This window comes from Schistocerca americana, chromosome 3 (genome assembly GCF_021461395.2).
Source record: "Schistocerca americana isolate TAMUIC-IGC-003095 chromosome 3, iqSchAmer2.1, whole genome shotgun sequence".
Lineage (NCBI taxonomy): Eukaryota > Metazoa > Arthropoda > Insecta > Orthoptera > Acrididae > Schistocerca > Schistocerca americana.
The window spans coordinates 39,516,717-39,537,723 of record NC_060121.1 but is presented as its reverse complement, the minus strand read 5'-3'; the positions used below and the strand labels follow the sequence as shown (position 1 = coordinate 39,537,723).

The following is a 21,007-nucleotide window of genomic DNA, read 5'->3' as shown; positions in this document are numbered from 1 at the left end:
CATTGAAAAAATCAGTAAACTTGTTCGACAAGATCGCCGTTTAACAATCAGAGTCTGAGTTAACAGGAGTTGACAAGGAAAGTGTTAGGCAGATTCTTCATGAAAGTTTCAACAGGAACAAAGTGTGTTCAAAAATGGTTCCAAAGTGTCTCACAATTGAACAGAAGGAACGCCGAAGAATGATTTGTTCTGACATCCTGGAAAACATTGAAAGTGATCCCACCTTCTTACAAAATGTTATTACTTGCGATAAATCGCGATTTTTTACTTATGATCCCGAAACTAAACACCAATCGATGCATTGGAAAACTCCTGGTTCTCCACGACAAAAAAAAGCACGAATGTTAAAATCGAAACTCAAGGCAATGATGATTGTTTTTTTTGACATCAAAGGGATTGTGCACATTGATTGGGTACCAGAGGGACAAACAGTGAATCAGCATTACTACATTAGCATCCTGGCTACCCTACGTGAGCGAGTACGGAGAAAACGGAACGATTTGTGGAGAAAAAAGTCATGGATCCTTCACCAAGACAATGCCCCAGCTCACAGTGCGTTGTCAGTGAAGACGTTTTTGGCAAAACACAACATTTCTCTTAGATCATCCACCCTACTCACCTGATTTGGGCCCCTGTGACTTTTTTCTTTTCCCTAAAGTCAAGTCAACTTGAGACTGTTGAAGCAGTAAAAGAAAAAGCGATGGAAGTAATGTATGGACTTACTGAAAATGATCTGCAGCATTGCTATGAACAGTGGAAAATTCGTATGGAGCGGTGTAGAGACCGAGGAGGAGAGTACATTGAAGGAGCTAACATGAAATTGTAAATAATTGTAAATAAGTGTTTTTTCCAGCATCAGTCCGGTTTTTTTCTAGCCGCACCTCGTATATCCTCCTGCTATTCATTTTCCCCATGCTTGAGGAACAGGCCTCGGATATTTTCAGTAGCCTGACAACAGAACAGTCCCTCCACTGTTTTCCCCCCTTCAGGTCCGGGGGTTAGAAGAGGCCCAAGGCATTCCTGCCTGTTGTAAGAGGCGACTAAAACGAGTCTCACATGTTTCGGCCTTCATGTGATGATCCCGTGTAGAGTTTGACCTCCATTTTTCAAAATTTTCCCGAAGAGCGAGCCAATTGGAAACGGGCACCTTACATGGTGCATAGTGTCCATCGTGCGCTAAGACCTCTCGTATCCTTCGTTGACATGGATCTGCAATTCCACTCATTCTCCAGCTGTTGAGCGAGGTCACCCTCGTGGGTGCGTTTTCTTCCATCCCCTGTGCAGTATCGCTTTCTGCGCTGTCGACAATAATGGACTTCTTGGATCGTTTGCACCTGATATCCAGCTCGGTAGCCAGTCCGTTGTGATGGGGCCACCATGTACCCTGTTGGTTGTAGCCCCCTGACCACACAGGGATCGCTCTGCTGACACCTGCACTGTTAACTCCCCACGTATGTCAAGGAGTAGATGCCCGTCACCTTAGGGGATCGGGACTCCCGACAATGGCCATCCTGCCAGGTGGCCTTTGCTGCGGCTGGGTGGCGCCCATGGGGAGAGCCTCAGGTCGGAGTGGGTGGCATCAGGGTGGATGACACGCCATGAAGTGTAGTATGTCATCTCTTGCTGGTGGGCAAACACCAGCAGTCCCTAATAAGCAGTCAAGGTCTAACTTCAATGCTAAGAAATATGTCCCCGAATCCTTCCACCCCACCCCCCCCCCCCCCCACGCCCCCCTCCCTCGGCCACTTCAGGCTAAGGATGGCACGATGGGAGGAATGCCAGGCTATGGATGGCAGTGAAGCTTATTCACCCTGGTACCTCATATGTACGAGAGCTGATGGGGAATCTTTCTTGTCAATGAAACATCAGTTTTTTGTGGAGCATTTAGAGGAAAAGTTAGGGGAGGTGGAGGTTTGTCCAAAATGCGGTCAGAGTCGGTCTTGATCAAAACAGCATCCTCTTCCCATTCACGGGCACTACTCACCTGTGACAATCTGGGGGATGTTTCTGTTTCCATCATGCCCTATAAGACCTCAAATATGGTCCAGGGTATCATATTTTCACAGGGACCTTCTTTAGCAGTCTGATGATGAGCTGCACGCCACTTTAGAGCAGCGAGCTGTCCATTTTGTCGGGCGCGTCCACTGGGGTCTGAAGGATGACCAGGTTGCCACCAGTGCTTTCATCTTGGCCTTCAAGGGTGACACATTACCCAAGAATGTCGTGGTGATGGTCTACCACGGTGACATAAAGCCCTCCCTTGCCAATGCAATGCATTAAGTGTTGGAAGTTCAGCAAAATGTCTTCCCACTGTAATTCCAGTGTCACCTGTCAAGATCGTGGACGTCCTTCACATCCCAATACTCCCTGTGCTCCGCCTCCGATCTGTGTCAACTGTGGAGACCATCATTTGCCTTGCTCGCCAGACTGCAGGATTCTCCAGAAAGAAAGAAAAGGAGAAAATGCAAAAATGCAGTAAGTGAAGCAGGCAAAAAGGAATACAAACGTCTCAAAAATGAGATCGACAGGAAGTGCAAAATGGCTAAGCGGGGATGGCTAGAGGACAAATGTAAGGATGTAGAGGCTTATCTCACGAGGGGTAAGATAGATACTGCCTACAGGAAAATTAAAGAGACCTTTGGAGAAAAGAGAACCGCCTGCTTGAGTATCAAGAGCTTAGATGGAAACCCATTTCTAAGCAAAGAAGGGAAAGCAGAAAGGTGGAAGTAGTATATAGAGGGTCTATACTGGGGCGATGTTCTTGAAGACAATATTATGGAAATGGAAGAGGTGGTAGATGAAGATGAAATGGGAGATATGATACTGCATGAAGAGTTTGACAGAGCACTGAAAGGCCTAAGTCGAAACAAGGCCCCGGAAGTAGACAACATTCTATTAGAACTACTGACAGCCTTGGGAGAGCCAGTCCTGACAAAACTCTACCATCTGGTGAGCAAGATGTATGAGACAGGTGAAATTCCCTCAGACTTCAAGAAGAATATAATAATTCCAATCCCAAAGAAAGCAGGTGTTGACAGATGTAAAAATTACCGAACTATCAGTTTAATAAGTCACAGCTGCAAAATACTTACGCGAATTCTTTACAGACGAATGGAAAAACTGGTAGAAGCGGACCTCGGGGAAGATCAGTTTGGATCCCATAGAAATGTTGGAACATGTGAGGCAATACTGACCCTACGACTTTTCTTAGAAGAAAGATTAAGGAAAGGGAAACCTACATTTCTAGCATTTGTAGACTTAGAAAAAGCTTTTGACAATGTTGACTGGAATACTCTCTTTCAAATTCTAAAGGTGGCAGGGGTAAGATACAGGGAGCGAAAGGCTATTTACAATTTGTACAGAAAGCAGATGGCAGTTATGAAGGTCGAGGGGTATGAAAGGGAAGCAGTGGTTGGGAAGGGAGTGAGACAGGGTTGAAGCCTCTCCCCGATGTTATTCAATCTGTATATTGAGCAAGCAGTAAAAGAAACAAATGAAAAATTCGGAGTAGGTATTAAAATCCATGGAGAAGAAATAAAAACTTTGAGGTTCGCCGATGACATTGTAATTCTGTCAGACAGCAAAGGACCTGCAAGAGCAGCTGAACGGAATGGACAGTGTATTGAAAGGGGGATATAAGATGAACATCAACAAAAGGAAACGAGGATAATGGAATGTAGTCAAATTAAATCGGTTGATGCTGCGGGAATTAGATTAGGAAACGAGACACTTAAAGTAGTAAAGGAGTTTTGCTATTTGGGGAGCAAAATAACTGATGATGGTCGAAGTAGAGAGGATATAAAATGTAGACTGGCAATGGCAAGGAAAGTGTTTCTGAAGAAGAGAAATTTGTTAACATCGAGTATAGATGTAAGTGTCCGGAAGTCGTTTCTGAAAGTGTTTATATGGAGCGTAGCCATGTATGGAAGTGAAACATGGACGATAACTAGTTTGGACAAGAACAGAATAGAAGCTTTCGAAATGTGGTGCTACAGAAGAATGCTGAAGATTAGATGGGTAGATCACATAACTAATGAGGAGGTATTGAATAGAATTGGGGAGAAGAGGAGTTTGTAGCTCAACTTGACCAGAAGAAGGGATCGGTTGGTAGGACATGTTCTGAGGCATCAAGAGATCACCTATTTAGTACCGGATGGCAGCGTGGAGGGTAAAAATCGTAGAGGGAGACCAAGAGATGAATACACTAAGCAGATTCAGAAGGATGTAGGCTGCAGTAGGTACTGGGAGATGAAGAAGCTTGCACAGGATTGAGTAGCATGGAGAGCTGCATCAAACCAGCCTCAGGACTGAAGACCACAACAACAACAAGAAGCTTACGTAGTTACCCCATCTTGAGGACCTGAAGAAATGGTTACTTAAGGCTTTAAGTATTTTAATTTATCTTAGCCTCAATACAGGGGAGCAGACAGGACTTTTCTGCTCCGCTTTTACGGGTCATTTGTGTGATCTTGGCTTGATTATGGGTGCATGAGGTAGGGGTCAGCAAGACCGTCTTATTTAAAGGTGTTGGAAGTGGTGCACCACGAAGGGATTCGGTTGGCCACTGGGGTATTCAGAACAAGCTCCATACCAAGTCTCTGTTCAGAGGCTGGTGAACTGCCACTTCACGTCAGGCGATGGATACTTATGGTCCACCAGGCGTACAAAACACTGTCCACACCATGCATATCTGCCTACCATTCCATTTCTCAGCCTCCACTGGAAAGGCATTCTTGTAACAGGCACCGAGGCCCTATGGGATTCATACAAAGGGTTGCCTTCTACAGATGGGTGTGGCCAGTCTTCATGTTTTACATCGTGGTGTGAACAGATTTCCACCTTGGTTCTCCAGAGGCCCAGACTTATTTTAGGCTTGACGAATTTTGAGGAGGATCGTTCATCAGATTTTACATTTAAATCTCCACTCTTTTTTTTTTTTTTTAACATTTTAGATATGTGTCACGGTTTCATGGTAGCATACACTGATGGCTCCAAACAAGGGAATTCCCTTGGCTGCTCTGTCACGTTCCCCGACCATGTCACCTGAAGGCACTGGAGGAGATGCGTCGCATTTGGGGCAAACGGTTTCTCATTTGCTTCGATTCAATTAGAACTGGTAGCCAGCTGAGGAATTGGTCCAGCTGATAGATGACCAACTGTACTTGCTCCAACGGGAGGTTAAGCAGTTGTCATTCATCTGGGTGCCAGGCCATGTAGGGATATGGGGAAATGAACAGGGCGATTTAGGCTGCCAAGGAGGCCTATAGAGGACAGGATGTGGCACAGCGTCCTATTCCCTTGCAGGCTGTTGTTTCTGCACTACTCAGGAAGTACATGCAGTTGTGAGATGAGGAATGGTTGGCGGTAACAGCCAGTAAGCTGTGGTTGGTCAAGTCAACAGTGCAGCCAAGCCGTTCCTCCTACCAATTGCTCAGGCAGGATGAAGTGACACTCTCGTATGTCAGAGTTGGATCTGCCCTCTCAGACATAGCTTTTTACTATGGTAATAGTATCCCCCGCTTTCTGATGCTTGTGGCATGTGCATCTCTATTCTAATTGAGTGCATTTTATATCGTGATGCAAGGCCAGAAGCAAATATTGGTGGGGATCTGCCCTCTATTTTAGCTGATGACGATAAGAGTGTGACTAAGTTTTTAAAGTTTTGTGATGTGTCTGGACTATGGCCTAAACTTCTAGGCTGGAGCTTTTAGTGTGTTGCGGGGTGGCTGGCTTCTCCTTTCTTTATTCCTGTGGTCAGCCAGCCATGTCCACCTGTTACATTGTTTTAACTCCTTATACCACTTTCTTCCTGTGTCATTAATGTTTTACTATTGACACAATACTTCATTCCGTGTTTCTGTGTCGGTATGCACATAGTTTTCCAACTTTTGTTACCTATTTTTTGCGTATTGTTTTATCTTCCTGTATTGTGTATTTTGCTGACACTTGTCTCAATCTGTTTTTGTGCGCACGGTAAAGACCTTGCTGTCGTATACGCCAATACAAACTTGTCCATGTCCGTAAGTTTCTCGACCTTTGCACAGAACTTTGTGACAGTATCTTTCTGTACACTGATGGCTCTCAGGCTGACAATGGTGTAAGGTGTGCCTTTGTTGTTGGCACCGACCATTTTTTATTTTGGCTTCCAGAACACTGCTCAGTATTTGCAGCAGAACTCTTCACCCCGTATCAAGCCACGCAATACATCCAGCGACACACTCTGTTCAATTGTGTCATCTGCTCCAATTCTCTCAATGCCCTTCAAAGCCTCTGTATGCTGTACATAGACCATCCCTTACCGCAACGGTAAAGGAGTCACTGAGATGTTTGTCGGGTCCCTGGTCACATCGGTCTGACAGGAAACGAGGTCGCTGATGCTGCTGTCGAGACTCCTGTCCTCGTACCTCGGCTCGTCTGTCAGCAGGTGGTGTCACTTTGGCATCACCACTTCTCTTCCTTTGATGGGAACAAGCTCCATGGAGTTAAACCTCTCCCAGCTGTGGACACTGTCACTTTAGCCATCGCTGTTTGTTAAGTGGTGATCCCCCCTCACTTTGTGGACATTGTCATCAACCTTTGACAGTTTGCCATATCCTGACTGAATGCCTTCTTTTTAGCTACATATGTTTTAATCTATGTTTGCAGTCTAAGCTATCCGCTGTTTTAGGGAATGACTTGCTGACTGTTGACTGTGTTTTACTTTTTATCTGTTGTAGCAATATGACGAAGAACATTTAATTTTTAGTTCAGGACCTCAGTTACCTCAATGGCGTATTTTGTGGACCTTTCCCCAAGAGAAAGTCGTTGTTCTTAGCTCTCTTTCCTTCAGTCATTTGGGCGTAATGTGTAGTTGTTTTTTAAGCCCTTTTTTGTCTTCATGTTCTAAGGTTCTGACAAAGGTGCATATGACATTGTTTTTGTGTCCCAAAACAAAACAATTTGTTCCACCTGGACTGAGTGTTGCTTATGTGTCAGCAGCACCATCAATACTGGTATTTTTAGACCCTTAGATCTTGTCCCTCACAATGGTGTGAAGTTGGCAGTTGAAGCCTTCCCAGCAAGCCCATTAGACAGACCAGTTTGGTTATGATTGGAGGATCTGTGCAAGAACATCCAACTCCGCCCCCTGTCTGCATACAGTTTGCTGTTGACACTCCCTCGTGTGTACGAAGTCCTGTGATATGGATGGACCTCTTCCATGGCCCTAAGGGAAATACAGGCCCTGTAAGTCTTAAATATCTATTCCGTTCAGTTCTGCACGACTGCCCCAATTTGAGATGCATCTACACAAATTGATTGAGAGTGAGTGGCAGAGTTGATTACACTTTGCTTGTATGGGGGGCTTTGTAACACGTCAAGTCTCGGAACATCTGGGACTTTAGCAACTCAGTGACCTACATAGAAGGAATATATCAGTACTACCCCAGAAATGTTTTGGTCACCAGTACCTAAGATTTACTAGCTGAGCTCCACAGCTCTGAATCTGGACACTGGATACTGAGCCACATGAGTGTACCAGGAAATGAACTTGTTGAGAAATTATAAAGAAGCAACTACACAGGGGAAAAAACTTGAGCCCAGTGTTCCTGGCTCAGAACTACAGTTTGAATAGAGACGTCAGGTTTTGAAAATGGAGCCGCTGGCTACCACAACCTTCAACAAGATTGAGGAAATCAAAGGAGCCACCAAAGGGTGGCATACTTCTCTCCTCACCTGTCAGAAAGATGCAGTTGTACTGGACTGATTATTTATTGGTCATACCAAACTTAGGCTGCGGTCACAGTGGCAGGGAATTCTGTCGAGACAGACATTGTGGATCTTGTGGACAATCTTTTAATACCAGTACACCACTGTGCATGCAATTTCTTTGCAAATGATCTCAGTGCCCAAGAGTGCAGATTTTGGACAATGATTAGTGGAATTCAAGTGTGTTTTCTTCATTTGAATCTGTGAATGTTCTCACATGCAAAATAATGATGGTGAGAAATTTTTAAGTTTAATACAAGAAAGAAAGAATTTGTGGCAACTTGAGGGGGGAGAAAAAAGACAATAACAAAGATGTATCTCGGAATCTGTGGCCCGAAATCGCTACTTTATTGGAAACCGCAAGTTTTGAACAACTTAAGAATGTATTAATAATTTATTGGACATTACCGTATGTTACATTATGCAAGTTCTACAACTGTCTACCCATTTCAGCCTCATTTCTATATTTAATGCAGCATTGACAAAATCTGCATCAGAAATGCTAGGCCCAGATTATAACCTCAAAAAATTCCTTAAATTTTCTGTAGTGGATCCTTTCTCAGGTTGTGATAGTTCAGCGTCGGTTATCAACAGATTATTATCGTTGGTTACTGGTGATTTTATGCCAGTAGGGTGGTGATCCTGTTACATGAGATGGTTTGCAAATGTGGTGTATATGTTTCCACTTTTCAGAGCTTTAGGGGTTCAAGTGTCTTACTCTGAAGTTTATGTTTTTGTTACACACACATGCTAAAAGACAGTAATTGATGGTTAATTGACATGTGTTTGGCTTGTTGAATTGTTTTGAATTTGTGCAGTGTATCTGTGATCTTACTTTTTAATGCCGCCAGGAATCATCTTGAACATTTAATAGAACATATTTCTCTTCATCTCATATATTTGTTAAACTTTTCTTGTTATTCCTGTAACAGAGGGAAGAGATCTTAACTTTCTTGATAGAATACACCCAAACACAACAAAACTCGACAAAAACTGACGGACTATGAAAAGCTATTGGCTGATTGTATCAGATGAGCTCTGACGGCAGGAGCTGGTGACTGTTGTCGGTGCCATTGTGCATGCAACATTACCCATGGGTGCCTTTTATATAGAGATGCGCCAGTGCAGCCATTGTCATCTCGTAATGATTTTCCGTCTTCACACCCTTCATGGCTACTCTGAAATGAGCCATGAACCTGTATACCTTCCTCCCCAGGTGCTTGTGGGTGATGGGATGGCAGCAAAAGACATTCATTTGCTGAGGGGAAAAATTTTACAACAAATTTTAATTCATCTCAGTGTTTGATGTCAGGGGTGGTTGTGGAGGTGTGGAGGGAGCACATCCTGCTGCCTGCTGTAACGTGGGTCCTGAGAGGCCTCCTGCTCCCCCCCCCTTCCCCCCTCCCCCCTCCCCCTTCCCCCTTCTCCCGTCTCCCGTCTCCTCTCTCTCTCTCTCTCTCTCTCTCTCTCTCTCTCTCTCTCTCTCTCTCTCTCGACATTCAGCCATTTTTAAATTTTTGTGTGCATAATTTATTTATCTGTTTCAGCTAATAAGCTGTCTGATACCTACAAGTTTAATTTCCTCAATCCATTTTAGTCATACTGAACCTGACAACCTTTCTCGGGGTAGCAGTGATGATACCAGACACATGTGGAAGGTGCACTTCTCGCCACAGATATTTGCAATGAGGAGCTCCCAGCTGTTGCCACTTCTGCACCGACATCCATTCCCTGTGATTGGCTACAGTTGGTAGCTGCCTGGGTTTTATCTTGCTTTCAAATGTGTGACTTAGGTTACTGTTGTGCAAGTTTTCAACCATGATAACAGCGTTAAGGCCATGGAGCTGACCGTTCTCCTTTTTTTCACAGCAGGTTACTCTTAATAATAATAATAATAATAATAATAAAAATCTCACAACAAGAAGCGACAGAGCAATTAGACGAAAAGAAGCAGAAATTACAAGCATTGGCCAAACGACTCAGAAGATACAAAAAAAGTGAAAATAGAAGGAAACAAAATCAAACATTCAACACAAACCAAAAGAAATTTTACCAGACAATAGATAACACACACATTAAAATAAACAATCCACCAAACATAACAGACATGGAACACTTCTGGAGCAACATATGGTCAAACCCGGTACAACATAACAGGCATGCACGGTGGATACAAGCAGAAACAGACACATACAAGATGATACCACAAATGCCTGAAGTGATAATTTTGCAACATGAAGTCACCCAAGCAATTAATTCTACTCACAATTGGAAAGCCCCTGGAAATGATAAAATAGCAAATTTCTGGTTAAAGAAGTTCACCTCAACACATTCACATCTAACTAAATTATTTAACAGTTACATTGCAGACCCATACACATTCCCTGATACACTTCACATGGAATAACATATCTGAAACCTAAAGATCAAGCAGACACAGCGAACCCAGCTAAATATCGCCCCATAACATGCCTACCAACAATATACAAAATATTAACTTCAGTCATTAAACAGAAATTAATGACACATACAACACAGAACAAAATTATAAATGAAGAACAAAAAGGCTGTTGCAAAGGAGCACGAGGATGTAAAGAGCAACTGATAATAGATGCAGAGGTGACATATCAAGCTAAAACTAAACAAAGGTCGCTACACTATGCATACATTGATTACCAAAAAGCTTTTGATAGTGTACCCCACTCATGGTTACTACAAATATTGGAAATATACAAAGTAGATCCTAAATTGATACAGTTCCTAAACATAGTAATGAAAAATTGGAAAACCACACTTAATATCCAAACAAATTCAAATAATATCACATCACAGCCAATACAGATTAAGCGTGGAATATACCAAGGAGACTCATTAAGTCCTTTCTGGTTCTGCCTTGCTCTGAACCCACTATCCAACATGCTAAATAATACAAATTATGGATACAATATTACTGGAACATACCCACACAAAATCACACATTTGCTATACATGGATGATCTAAAACTACTGGCAGCAACAAATCAACAACTCAACCAATTACTAAAGATAACAGAAGGATTCAGCAATGATATAAGTATGGCTTTTGGAACAGACAAATGTAAGAAAAATAGCATAGTCAAGGGAAAACACACTAAACAAGAAGATTACATATTGGATAACCACAGCGACTGCATAGAAGCGATGGAAAAAACGGATGCCTATAAATATCTAGGATACAGACAAAAAATAGGAATAGACAATACAAATATTAAAGAAGAACTAAAAGAAAAATATAGACAAAGACTAACAAAAATACTGAAAACAGAATTGACAGCAAGAAACAAGACAAAAGCTATAAATACTTATGCTATACAAATATTGACCTACTCATTTGGAGTAGTGAAATGGAGTAACACAGACCTAGAAGCACTCAATACACTTACACGATCACAATGCCACAAATATAGAATACATCACATACATTCAGCAACAGAAAGATTCACTTTAAGCAGAAAGGAAGGAGGAAGGGGATTTATCGACATAAAAAACCTACATTATGGACAGGTAGACAATTTAAGAAAATTCTTTCTAGAACGAGCAGAAACTAGCAAAACACACAAGGCAATCACTCATATAAATACATCGGCTACACCACTGCAATTTCATAACCACTTCTACAACCCTTTAGATCACATAACATCAACAGATACGAAGAAAGTAAATTGGAAAAAGAAAACACTTCATGGCAAGCACCCGTATCATCTAACACAGCCACACATCGATCAAGACGCATCCAACACATGGCTAAGAAAAGGCAATATATACAGTGAGACAGAAGGATTCATGATTGCAATACAGGATCAAACAATAAACACCAGGTATTACAGCAAGCATATTATTAAAGATCCCAATACCATAACGGATAAATGCAGACTCTGTACACAACAAATAGAAACAGTAGATCACATCACAAGCGGATGTACAATACTAGCAAATACAGAATACCCCAGACGACATGACAATGTCGCAAAAATAATACATCAACAGCTTGCCTTACAACATAAACTTTTAAAACAACACATTCCTACATACAAGTATACACCACAAAATGTACTGGAGAATGATGAATACAAATTATACTGGAACAGAACCATTATAACAGATAAAACAACGCCACATAACAAACCTGACATCATACTCACCAATAAAAAGAAGAAATTAACACAACTAATCGAAATATCCATACCCAATACAACAAATATACAAAAGAAAACAGGAGAAAAAATTGAAAAATACATCCAACTGGCTGAGGAAGTCAAAGACATGTGGCATCAGGATAAAGTTGACATCATACCAATTATACTATCAACTACAGGAGTCATACCACACAATATCCACCAGTATATCAATGCAATACAGCTACATCCAAACATATATATACAACTACAGAAATCTGTAATTATTGATACATGTTCAATTACCCGAAAGTTCCTAAATGCAATATAACACATACCGTACAGTTAAAAGGAAGTGACGCTTGATCAAGGTCCGCATCACTCCATTTTTAACCGGACCTAACGTCTGAGAAAGTGAAGGAAACAATATTAATAATAATAATAATAATAATAATGCCTAAGAAGAGGCAATATGTATATATACAGTGAGACGGAAGGATTCATGATTGCAATACAGGATCAAACAATAAACACCAGATATTACAGCAAGCATATTATTAAAGATCCCAATACCACAACAGATAAATGCAGACTTTGCAAACAACAAATAGAAACAGTAGATCACATCACAAGCGGATGTACAATACTAGCAAATACAGAATACCCCAGAAGACATGACAATGTAGCAAAAATAATACATCAACAACTTGCCATACGACATAAACTAACAAAACAACTCGTTCCCACATACAAGCATGCACCACAAAATGTACTGGAGAATGATGAATACAAATTATACTGGAACAGAACCATTACAACAGATAAAACAACACCACATAACAAACCTGACATCATACTCACCAATAAAAAGAAGAAATTAACACAACTAATCGAAATATCCATACCCAATACAACAAATATACAGAAGAAAACAGGAGAAAAAATTGAAAAATACATCCAACTGGCTGAGGAAGTCAAGGACATGTGGCATCAGGATAAAGTTGACATCATACCAATTATACTGTCAACTACAGGAGTCATACCACAAAATATCCACCAGTACATCAACGCAATACAGCTACATCCAAACTTACATATACAACTTCAGAAATCTGTAATTATTGATACATGTTCAATTACTCGAAAGTTCCTAAATGCAATGTAACATATACCATACAGTTAAAAGGAAGTCACGCTTGATCAAGGTCCGCGTCACTTTCCATTTTTGACCAGACATAACGTCTGAGAAAAGAAAGAATAATAATAAGATGATTATGATCATCATCATCTTTTCTCACTTATTCTGTCTTTTTTGTGAAATGGACTACCCGTTCCTGCTGAGCAATTTTGGTCCTAAAATGCTGCAGCTGTGTAAAAACAACATTGGTGCAGATATTTTCTTAAAGTTTGTTGTGTATCACGGTATCATTTCGTCAGTTTGGCCTTGATACAGTAAATCAACAAAGTGTTAGACAGTCTCTTAGAAAATTGCAATGTGATGTAACTAATGTTCCACACACACAATCATTAACGTCAGTTAACAATGACAAACTACAAGAACTAGTGGACTCTGAATCTTGCCAAACCACCAGGTACAAAGCAAGAGAGATCGTACGCCAGATTTTACATTTCCTTTTCTGTTTTTTAACATTTTAGAGATCCATTGCAGTTTCACAGTACTGTACACTGATGGCTCCAAACAAGAGAATTCCCTTGGTTGCTCTGACATGTTCCCCAACCACGTCTCCAGTATTCACCTTCCTGACGAGAATACTGTTTTCTCAACAGACCTCCACATGATCTGAAGGGGCTGGAGCAGATGTGTCATATTCGGGGCAAACAGTTTCTCATTTTCTCCGATTCACTTAGTGCCTTAGAATCATTACAGAACATGTACCCCGTTGGTCCAGCTGATATATGATGTAGTGTACTTGCTCCTACGGCAGAGTAAGTAGGTGTCATTCTGCTGGGTGCTAGGTCATGTAGGGATATGGGGAAATGAACCGGGCGATCGGGCTACAAAGGCGGCCTGCAGAAGATAGGATGTGGCACAGTGTTCTATTCCCTTGCAGGCTGTTGTTTCTGCACTACACAGGAAGTGCATGCAGTTGTGGGATGAGGAACGGTTGGTGGTGATGGCCCAGAAGCTGCAGTTGGTGAAATCAACAACCTGGCCGAGGTGTTCCTACTGCCAGTTGCTCAGGGGTGGGATGAATTGACTGTCACACATCTTAGAATTGGGCACTGCCCACTCACACAGAGCTTTTTACTACGGCGAGAGGATCCCCCGTTTTGTGATGCTTGTGGCATGCACGTCTCAATCTGCCATATTTTAATGAGTGCTTTTTATATCATGATGCAAGGGCAGAAGCAAGTATTGGTGGGGATCTGCTCTCTATTTTAGCTGATGATGAGATGAGTGTGACTAATGTTTTAAAGTTTTGTAATGTGTCTGGACTCTGGCCTAAATTTGTAGGCTGGAGGTTTTAGTGTGTTGCAGGGTAGCTGGCTTCTCCTTTTCTTTCATTCTTGTGGTCAGCTAACCACATCCATCTGCCATATTGTTTTAGCTCTTTATACCACTGTCTTCCTCTGTCATTATTGTTTTACTACTGACGCAATACTTCATTCCCTGGTTCTATGCGGGTACGCACATAATTTTCCAACTTTTATTATCTGTGTCTTATGTGTGTTTTATCTTCCTGTTTTGTGCATTTTACTGATACCCATTTCAATCTGTTTTCATGCGCACGCTAAAGACCTTGCTGTTGTGCGTCCATACAACCATATCCATCCATCCATGTTGTTATTTGGCACATTGAAATTTTGATGCAGCAAAACTCCAAAACAGTGCTCTTCATTCATTCACTCACTGTGTATTCTGTTTATGCTTGAGAAGGCTCCAATGTACTGTTTCATGCAGAGAGAGAGAGAGAGAGAGAGATGGGGGGGTGGGGGGAGGGGGGGGGGGAGTGAGTGAGTGTGTTATTAAATACAACAACAACCTGTGCCATTATATTTGCTTCTCAGCTGTTGCACACCTTGGACTGTGTACTTAACAACTTCCCTGACATATTTAATGAAGTAATATCTGCCTTCTTTGTTTTAAATTTTTTCCCATATGAAGAATCTGTGTTGATAGTTTAAGGAAACATGTTTGGACCACAGTTGAACTTTTGGAATTATTACCATTTGGATAACCAAGTGATACATTGATATTTTCATCCTGTGGTTGTGAGATGAAGTTTTCTAGGCCTGATTGTTGGCCTTCATGTCATCTTAAGTGATGCCAACATCTGTCTTGCTAATGAAGTTCCGTACAGCAGTGGACCTGTTCTCTGCAGACTGCAGTATGGCGTGTAGGGGAGGGTACACAGTGTACCATTGTAACAGATTTCAGTTATAGAAGGACCTCCTTCAGGCTGCTCTATTGTTATTTTTCATATCACCACCTTATTTCAGTCTGTGGGTGACCACATTTCACGTTGAAACTCTTTTTCTTCCTACAGACTGCACTGCTTGTGGACTTCCACTTATATAAATTTGCAAAAACTCATTGTATGTACAGAGTTAAGTGGCTCATTGTGTAGGACTCCGAACTTTTATGGGAATATGTCACGATGGTTTGTTTGAAAAGATCGTATTGGATTTCCTTCCTCATTGCTCACCAATCCTAGCTCTTATCTGTCCAACAACTCATCGGGGATGGTGTCGTTATCAACAGCAATTTTTCTTCCTTCCATGTTGTGCAATGTAGTATCATTTTTCCACAGTTTAAGTATGTACAATGTATAAGGCCTACAACCTGTTCTTGCAAGGACGGAACTTTTATAAATGTAGGCAAAAGGAAGCTATAGCAGCATCACAATAAAAGGCACTGCTTTCATGAAATGTGTTATTTAGCATAAAAGTCATTTTGTCATCTTAACTTATAAATTAATTTGCCAATTAGTATGACTGTTTTGTAGAGCTCCTGCATATTTTGATAATACTTTTTTCTTTCATATGGCATTTTTACAAAAATAACAAATACATATCTGCGTTATTATGTTGTATGCCTTAATTTCCAGAATCGCTGTTAGAGTTGTAACATTTGTTTATTAGAATGTATGCTCTTTTCAGTGTTGACTTCACTGGGAAGAATCTGACTGTTTTGAGCTACTGGCTGTATCATTGCAGAATAGTGACATTTAAGATTTCTGAACTGAGATAATGGCGGTAACAACAGAGGATGATATTGACAATATCTCTGAAGCACCCCTTGAGCATACTGCAGTGTTGGTGCACTGTCTTTCAGCTGGAGAAACGGAAAAAGCTAGTGCTATATTCAGTGATGTTAAGTATGAAAAGTGTATTGTGGAAGATAGCAGCAGCATTATAGAGGCAGTGAAGCAGTTTGTGACCCGTGATGTATTTAAGAAAAGACCAAATGTGTTTCAGTGTGTCCAGGATATTCTGATATGTTTGGCACAGAAAGCCATCCCAGAAAATTTACTTCTTGAATTTGTAGAATTAGGAGAAACATTGGGTGACGACACTGTACTAATAATGATCCTAAAACCATTACAAGTTGTGTTGGACAGGCTTCAAAAAAACAGAGGTTTCTCTCTTATGTGGTGCCTAAACATGATAGAACAGCATGTAAAAAAATTACCAGCTCCAGAGAATCACAATCTCGAAGGGGAAGAGACAAAATTGCTAGATTGTGATCCAAACGTAGAACATATTGTCAGTGTATATAGGTGTATTGAGCCATTTTATAGCCATTTCATTTCTCAGATAACTGCCAAAACTGCAGTTACCTCACTTGAAGCATCTGCACAGATAACTAGAGAGAGAAAATTTTTAATCAGATCCATAATTATGATATTAGGCCACCCCTTCATTCATACTTCTCTGAGGCTTGAAGGTCACAGTAAAAGTGAGTCAAGAGTCATCGCAGAGAATCTGGTAAGAAATTTATTCTGTATTGCAAATGATCTTCTAAAATTCTTAGAATATACTGAAGTTAAAAGCACGAAGATAAAAAAGAGAGATCAGCAAAGCCATTATAAATCAGTAGAAGATGCTCTCAATGACCCAGTTTTAGAGCAGCCATCAACTAGTATATTTGGTACAGATGAAGAAATCCCCATGTTAGGTTTGGGTACATTGTATTATTTAATTCTTGGGGAACATTTTCTAGAAGAAATTCTACCTGCAGTTTACAACCCCATTTACGTATTTCATAAAAACTTACTTCTTAGTGCAGAAATGCTCAAATGTTCGGAACAATTGATAATATACAAGGGCTTGATTTTAGCACACACAGTCACATCAAGAATTGCTAAAGCATCCCTGACAAACTCGTCAGTTGAAAGTGAAATCCACAGCAAATTTCTAGGTCGTTTACAACCTGTGATGGTTTATTGTCCAACTGAAGAGTATAGAAAGCTTGCAGTCAGTGTTTTTGAAGTGTACCTTTCTGTATTAGACAGGAAATGTCTTTATTTGTTGCTAGTACATTTGTCACAAACGGCTAAGTACTCTGCTGTCAGTAGTTTTCTTGTCACGTATTTAAAGAATGTTATGTTGGAAGAAATGAAGATTAGCAGCAACGTGTCACCTTATTTTAAAGGCAGAATGCTTCAGATTTTAGTCAAGAAGTGTTGTACACTACCTGAAGGAGCAGAGACTGACCTTCTGGAACATATGTCGAGAATAAATTCTGTTCTTAATTTCATTCGCTATATGGTTATAAGAGACAAAGAGAACAAAACAGGGTTTCTTGATTGTTTGCCTGAATTAAAGCAGTCATTTCTTAATCCACTTGGAGAAGCTCTTAAGTTGTCAAGAAGCCACTATGAACTGAAACTCAAAGAAGAACTCGAGAATAAAAAAAACAAATCAAGTTCGGACAAAAGTGATGGGCTGGAAATAAAAGTTACAGTGGCAGGAAAACTTTTCGAACAAGATCCTGTCAGTACAATAAAGTGCTCATTGACCTATTTTGATTTAATAGAAAGTCTTCTGTGCCGAGTGAATGAGTGTTTAGAATCTCTGTAATGTTGATGTGAGTGTGTTATTGTTGTTATGTAAGTGCCCAATGTGATTTTTAGGGTTCAAGTTGACATTGTTAAAATTGTGCCTTGCTAGTACTTGTTATTGAACATTACACTACTTGTGTAATAAAGTGTTCATGCCTGTAATATAACAACTGAATCATTGACACATTTCTTTACATTTTGTGGCAGAGTAAAATATTAAAGAACTTACAAAATGTATTTGTTTTTGGATTTAAAATAAGCCAGCTGATTATTACATACACATAACAACAATTTAATAGGTAATTTATTACTCTTCAGCATTAGTCTCACAGAATACCATTTCTCTATTTACTGTCTTTCAAAGTATAACAAAGTTATGTGAGAGTATGTTGACAGCCAGAAACAGTCAAAAATTAAATACCATATTTTACGGACTATAAGATGTTACAAACTATAACACTCAGATTAATTTCTAAGCAGTTTTTAAAAAATACCATTTTTATTATTAGATTGCAAAGCCAGAATAAAAAAATTCTAAGTATATAAAACTGACTTGACCTTTTAAATCCCTGGAAATCATCTGAACTTTCTTCTTCTCCTCCTCCTCCTCCCTCCCTCCCTCCCTCCCTCCCTCCCTTCGGCATGAATTCATGTTGGGTTTCATCCATCATCTATTTGTTCCATTCCTCTCTCAAATACTCTTCAAATGGTTTATTTATGAAGGCATCACTATGTTGCAGTTGTGAAGCAAGTCGTCCTGGAATAACAAGCAGCTTCGTTTTTCCCTGTCTCAGTTTCTCTTTCACAGAATTTTTCAAATGACTGCTAAAATGATCTAGGACAAGAAGAGAACTCTTCTTCAATAAAGCACCTTTCCCTCTCTCCCACATTCTGTTAATCCATAATTTCATACCAGCCTCGTCCATTGAACCCTTAATGTGTACGTGAACAACACCTGGCGGTATTTCAGAAGGTTTTGGCATGTTCTGCACTTGAACGTGATCACTGGATTAAGTTTAATACTATCAACACAACATGAAACAGTCTAGTGCATTTTTTCATGTCCACTTGTTTTTATAGTTACAGTTTTAGACCTTTCATGGCAACATTTCTGTTACTCGGCACATTAAATGTCAGAGGAGTTTCGTCCATATCCGCTATTTGGCTTAGTTCCACACTAGTTTTCTTTTGATATTGAATAATAAAGTGATGGAAAGATAATACTTACACTCTTGTGGCATTTTCTGAGGTATTTTGGTTTTGGTCTGCATTCTAAGTCCATGATGCTTCATAAACCTGTTGTGCCAATCAACTCCAACCTATTTGAATCATTTTTGTATTAATTCCAATGCCATTTTGACAGTGTCTTCGAATCTGTTTCAATATGCCATCATCTAGTTATGTCCATTTTGCATTCAATTCTCTTTGCACATTTAGTCTTCTTCATTTTTTCAGCTCTTCTTTACTAGGCTGCCAATTGCAAATGGCTTTTCTGTGGTGGAGGCCCAAAATGCCACTCGGCTGCTCTGTTTCCGTGTTGTTCTGCATCTGCTATTACTTTCAATTTATAGCCCACATCATATGAATACCTTTTATTTTTTCCGTTATGAAACTAGCTGCTAACAAAAATATTGTACTGTTATTGATAACACAAATCGCTTTCAATTAAAGTTCATTGCTACTGCAGACTGCAATGCTACACCATAGGCTAGACAGTGTTCTGGGTTTGTGATGGCGAGGTGGGAGGGAGACGGGTGTTAGCAAGCTTGTGAATTCTCACAACTCATGTTTGTCACATTTGTGCACTGCTGCTGCCAATTGAATCTGATGTTTCCAGTAATAGGTAGGTTTCCCCAGCATCGAATATGTGGTCATTTTTAAGATTGGCGGGAATTTTAAATCAAACACTGAACACTTTTATATTAATTTCAAGAATAAGAGGCACTTAAATTTTGGAGGCAATTTTTCGAAGAAAAAAGTGTCTCTTATATTCCGTAAAATATGATACTGTAAATATCAATCCATCTACTGTATTATTTGTGAACTTTTCCTAATATCATTATTGTTAATCCTGCATATATACTTTTTAGTGTACTGCTGTGTTAACAATTTTATAACCTGCCAAATATTTTTAGACTAGGTCAGTCTCGCAGAAGTCAAACCATCATTCCAGCTTGACAGTTGAAAAGATATCTGATAATAAATATACCATCTTCTGGGACATATTAGATTTAGGTATTAGAAAACGCCAGGCATTCACTGATCTCATCTGCTATGTATTATTGCTGTATAGCAGTTTGAGATACGACCGATTGCAACATTGTGTTTAGGCACTCACCTTGTCGTGACCTGGCTCTAAAACATCCCTGCACAGGTTAATTAGTACACTTTAACTGAGCATTTATGTATTGCAACACAACTTAAACCATAACATCCACTTCAGGTTATACACATACAGAGTGAGTCCGTGATGATATCAACTTTCAGGGGTGATGGAGAAGGGTAAATGTTCAATTTCAGGCAAGGGACCATAGACCAGAAACACCAGAGTCGGAAAGTATGAGCAAAAATCTACACAATCTCCACCTTGGCCGCATGCTTCGCTAGACTAAGGCCCCCAACTTCTGAACCCTGTTAATAACATACAGAATTCCTGCCGAATATGCCCCAATACACTCAGATAGTTACACCCATTGATGGGCTAATAATGGGGCTCACAAATTGATGTTGGAGTGATCTAAAATACTAACTCTACGGTACAGTAATAATGAATTCTATTTATCTGCACAAGTTTCACAAGCTGCTACATTCACAGAAGCTGTTCAAAATGACATCCCCAGGTGTCAGTGCAGGCGTGGAATAATCACATAAAGTTTTGTCGTAGCTGTTATAATGTACCCTGTGTCATTAGAACAGTTTTGTAGACAGTAAAATTCTTGCCAGGAGGTACTCTTCAGTCTCAACAGGTGATTCATACACAAGACTTTTCTCAAGGCCCCACAACAAGGAATCAAATGGGGTGAGATTAGGTGAATGTGCCGGTCACGAAACATCTCCTCTGCCTCTCCACTCCTCAGGGAA

The 21,007-nt window shown here is 40.3% G+C and overlaps 1 protein-coding gene across 4 annotated transcripts in view; it reads left to right on the top strand.

The window, feature by feature from the left end:
• The window catches only part of LOC124605706 (ubiquinone biosynthesis protein COQ9, mitochondrial), a 186,860-nt gene that overhangs the window by 29,567 nt on the left and 136,286 nt on the right, over nt 1–21,007 (top strand). For 2 of the 4 annotated variants that reach the window (XM_047137570.1, XM_047137571.1), the window contains exon 2: nt 16,023–18,411. The exons of the other annotated variants lie outside the window; for them this stretch is intronic. In XM_047137570.1, coding sequence (XP_046993526.1) covers nt 16,113–17,945 — 1,833 coding nt within the window. In that variant the 5' untranslated portion in view covers nt 16,023–16,112 and the 3' untranslated portion in view covers nt 17,946–18,411. Of the gene's footprint in view, nt 1–16,022; nt 18,412–21,007 lie in introns of those variants that run through there. 4 annotated transcript variants of the gene reach the window in all.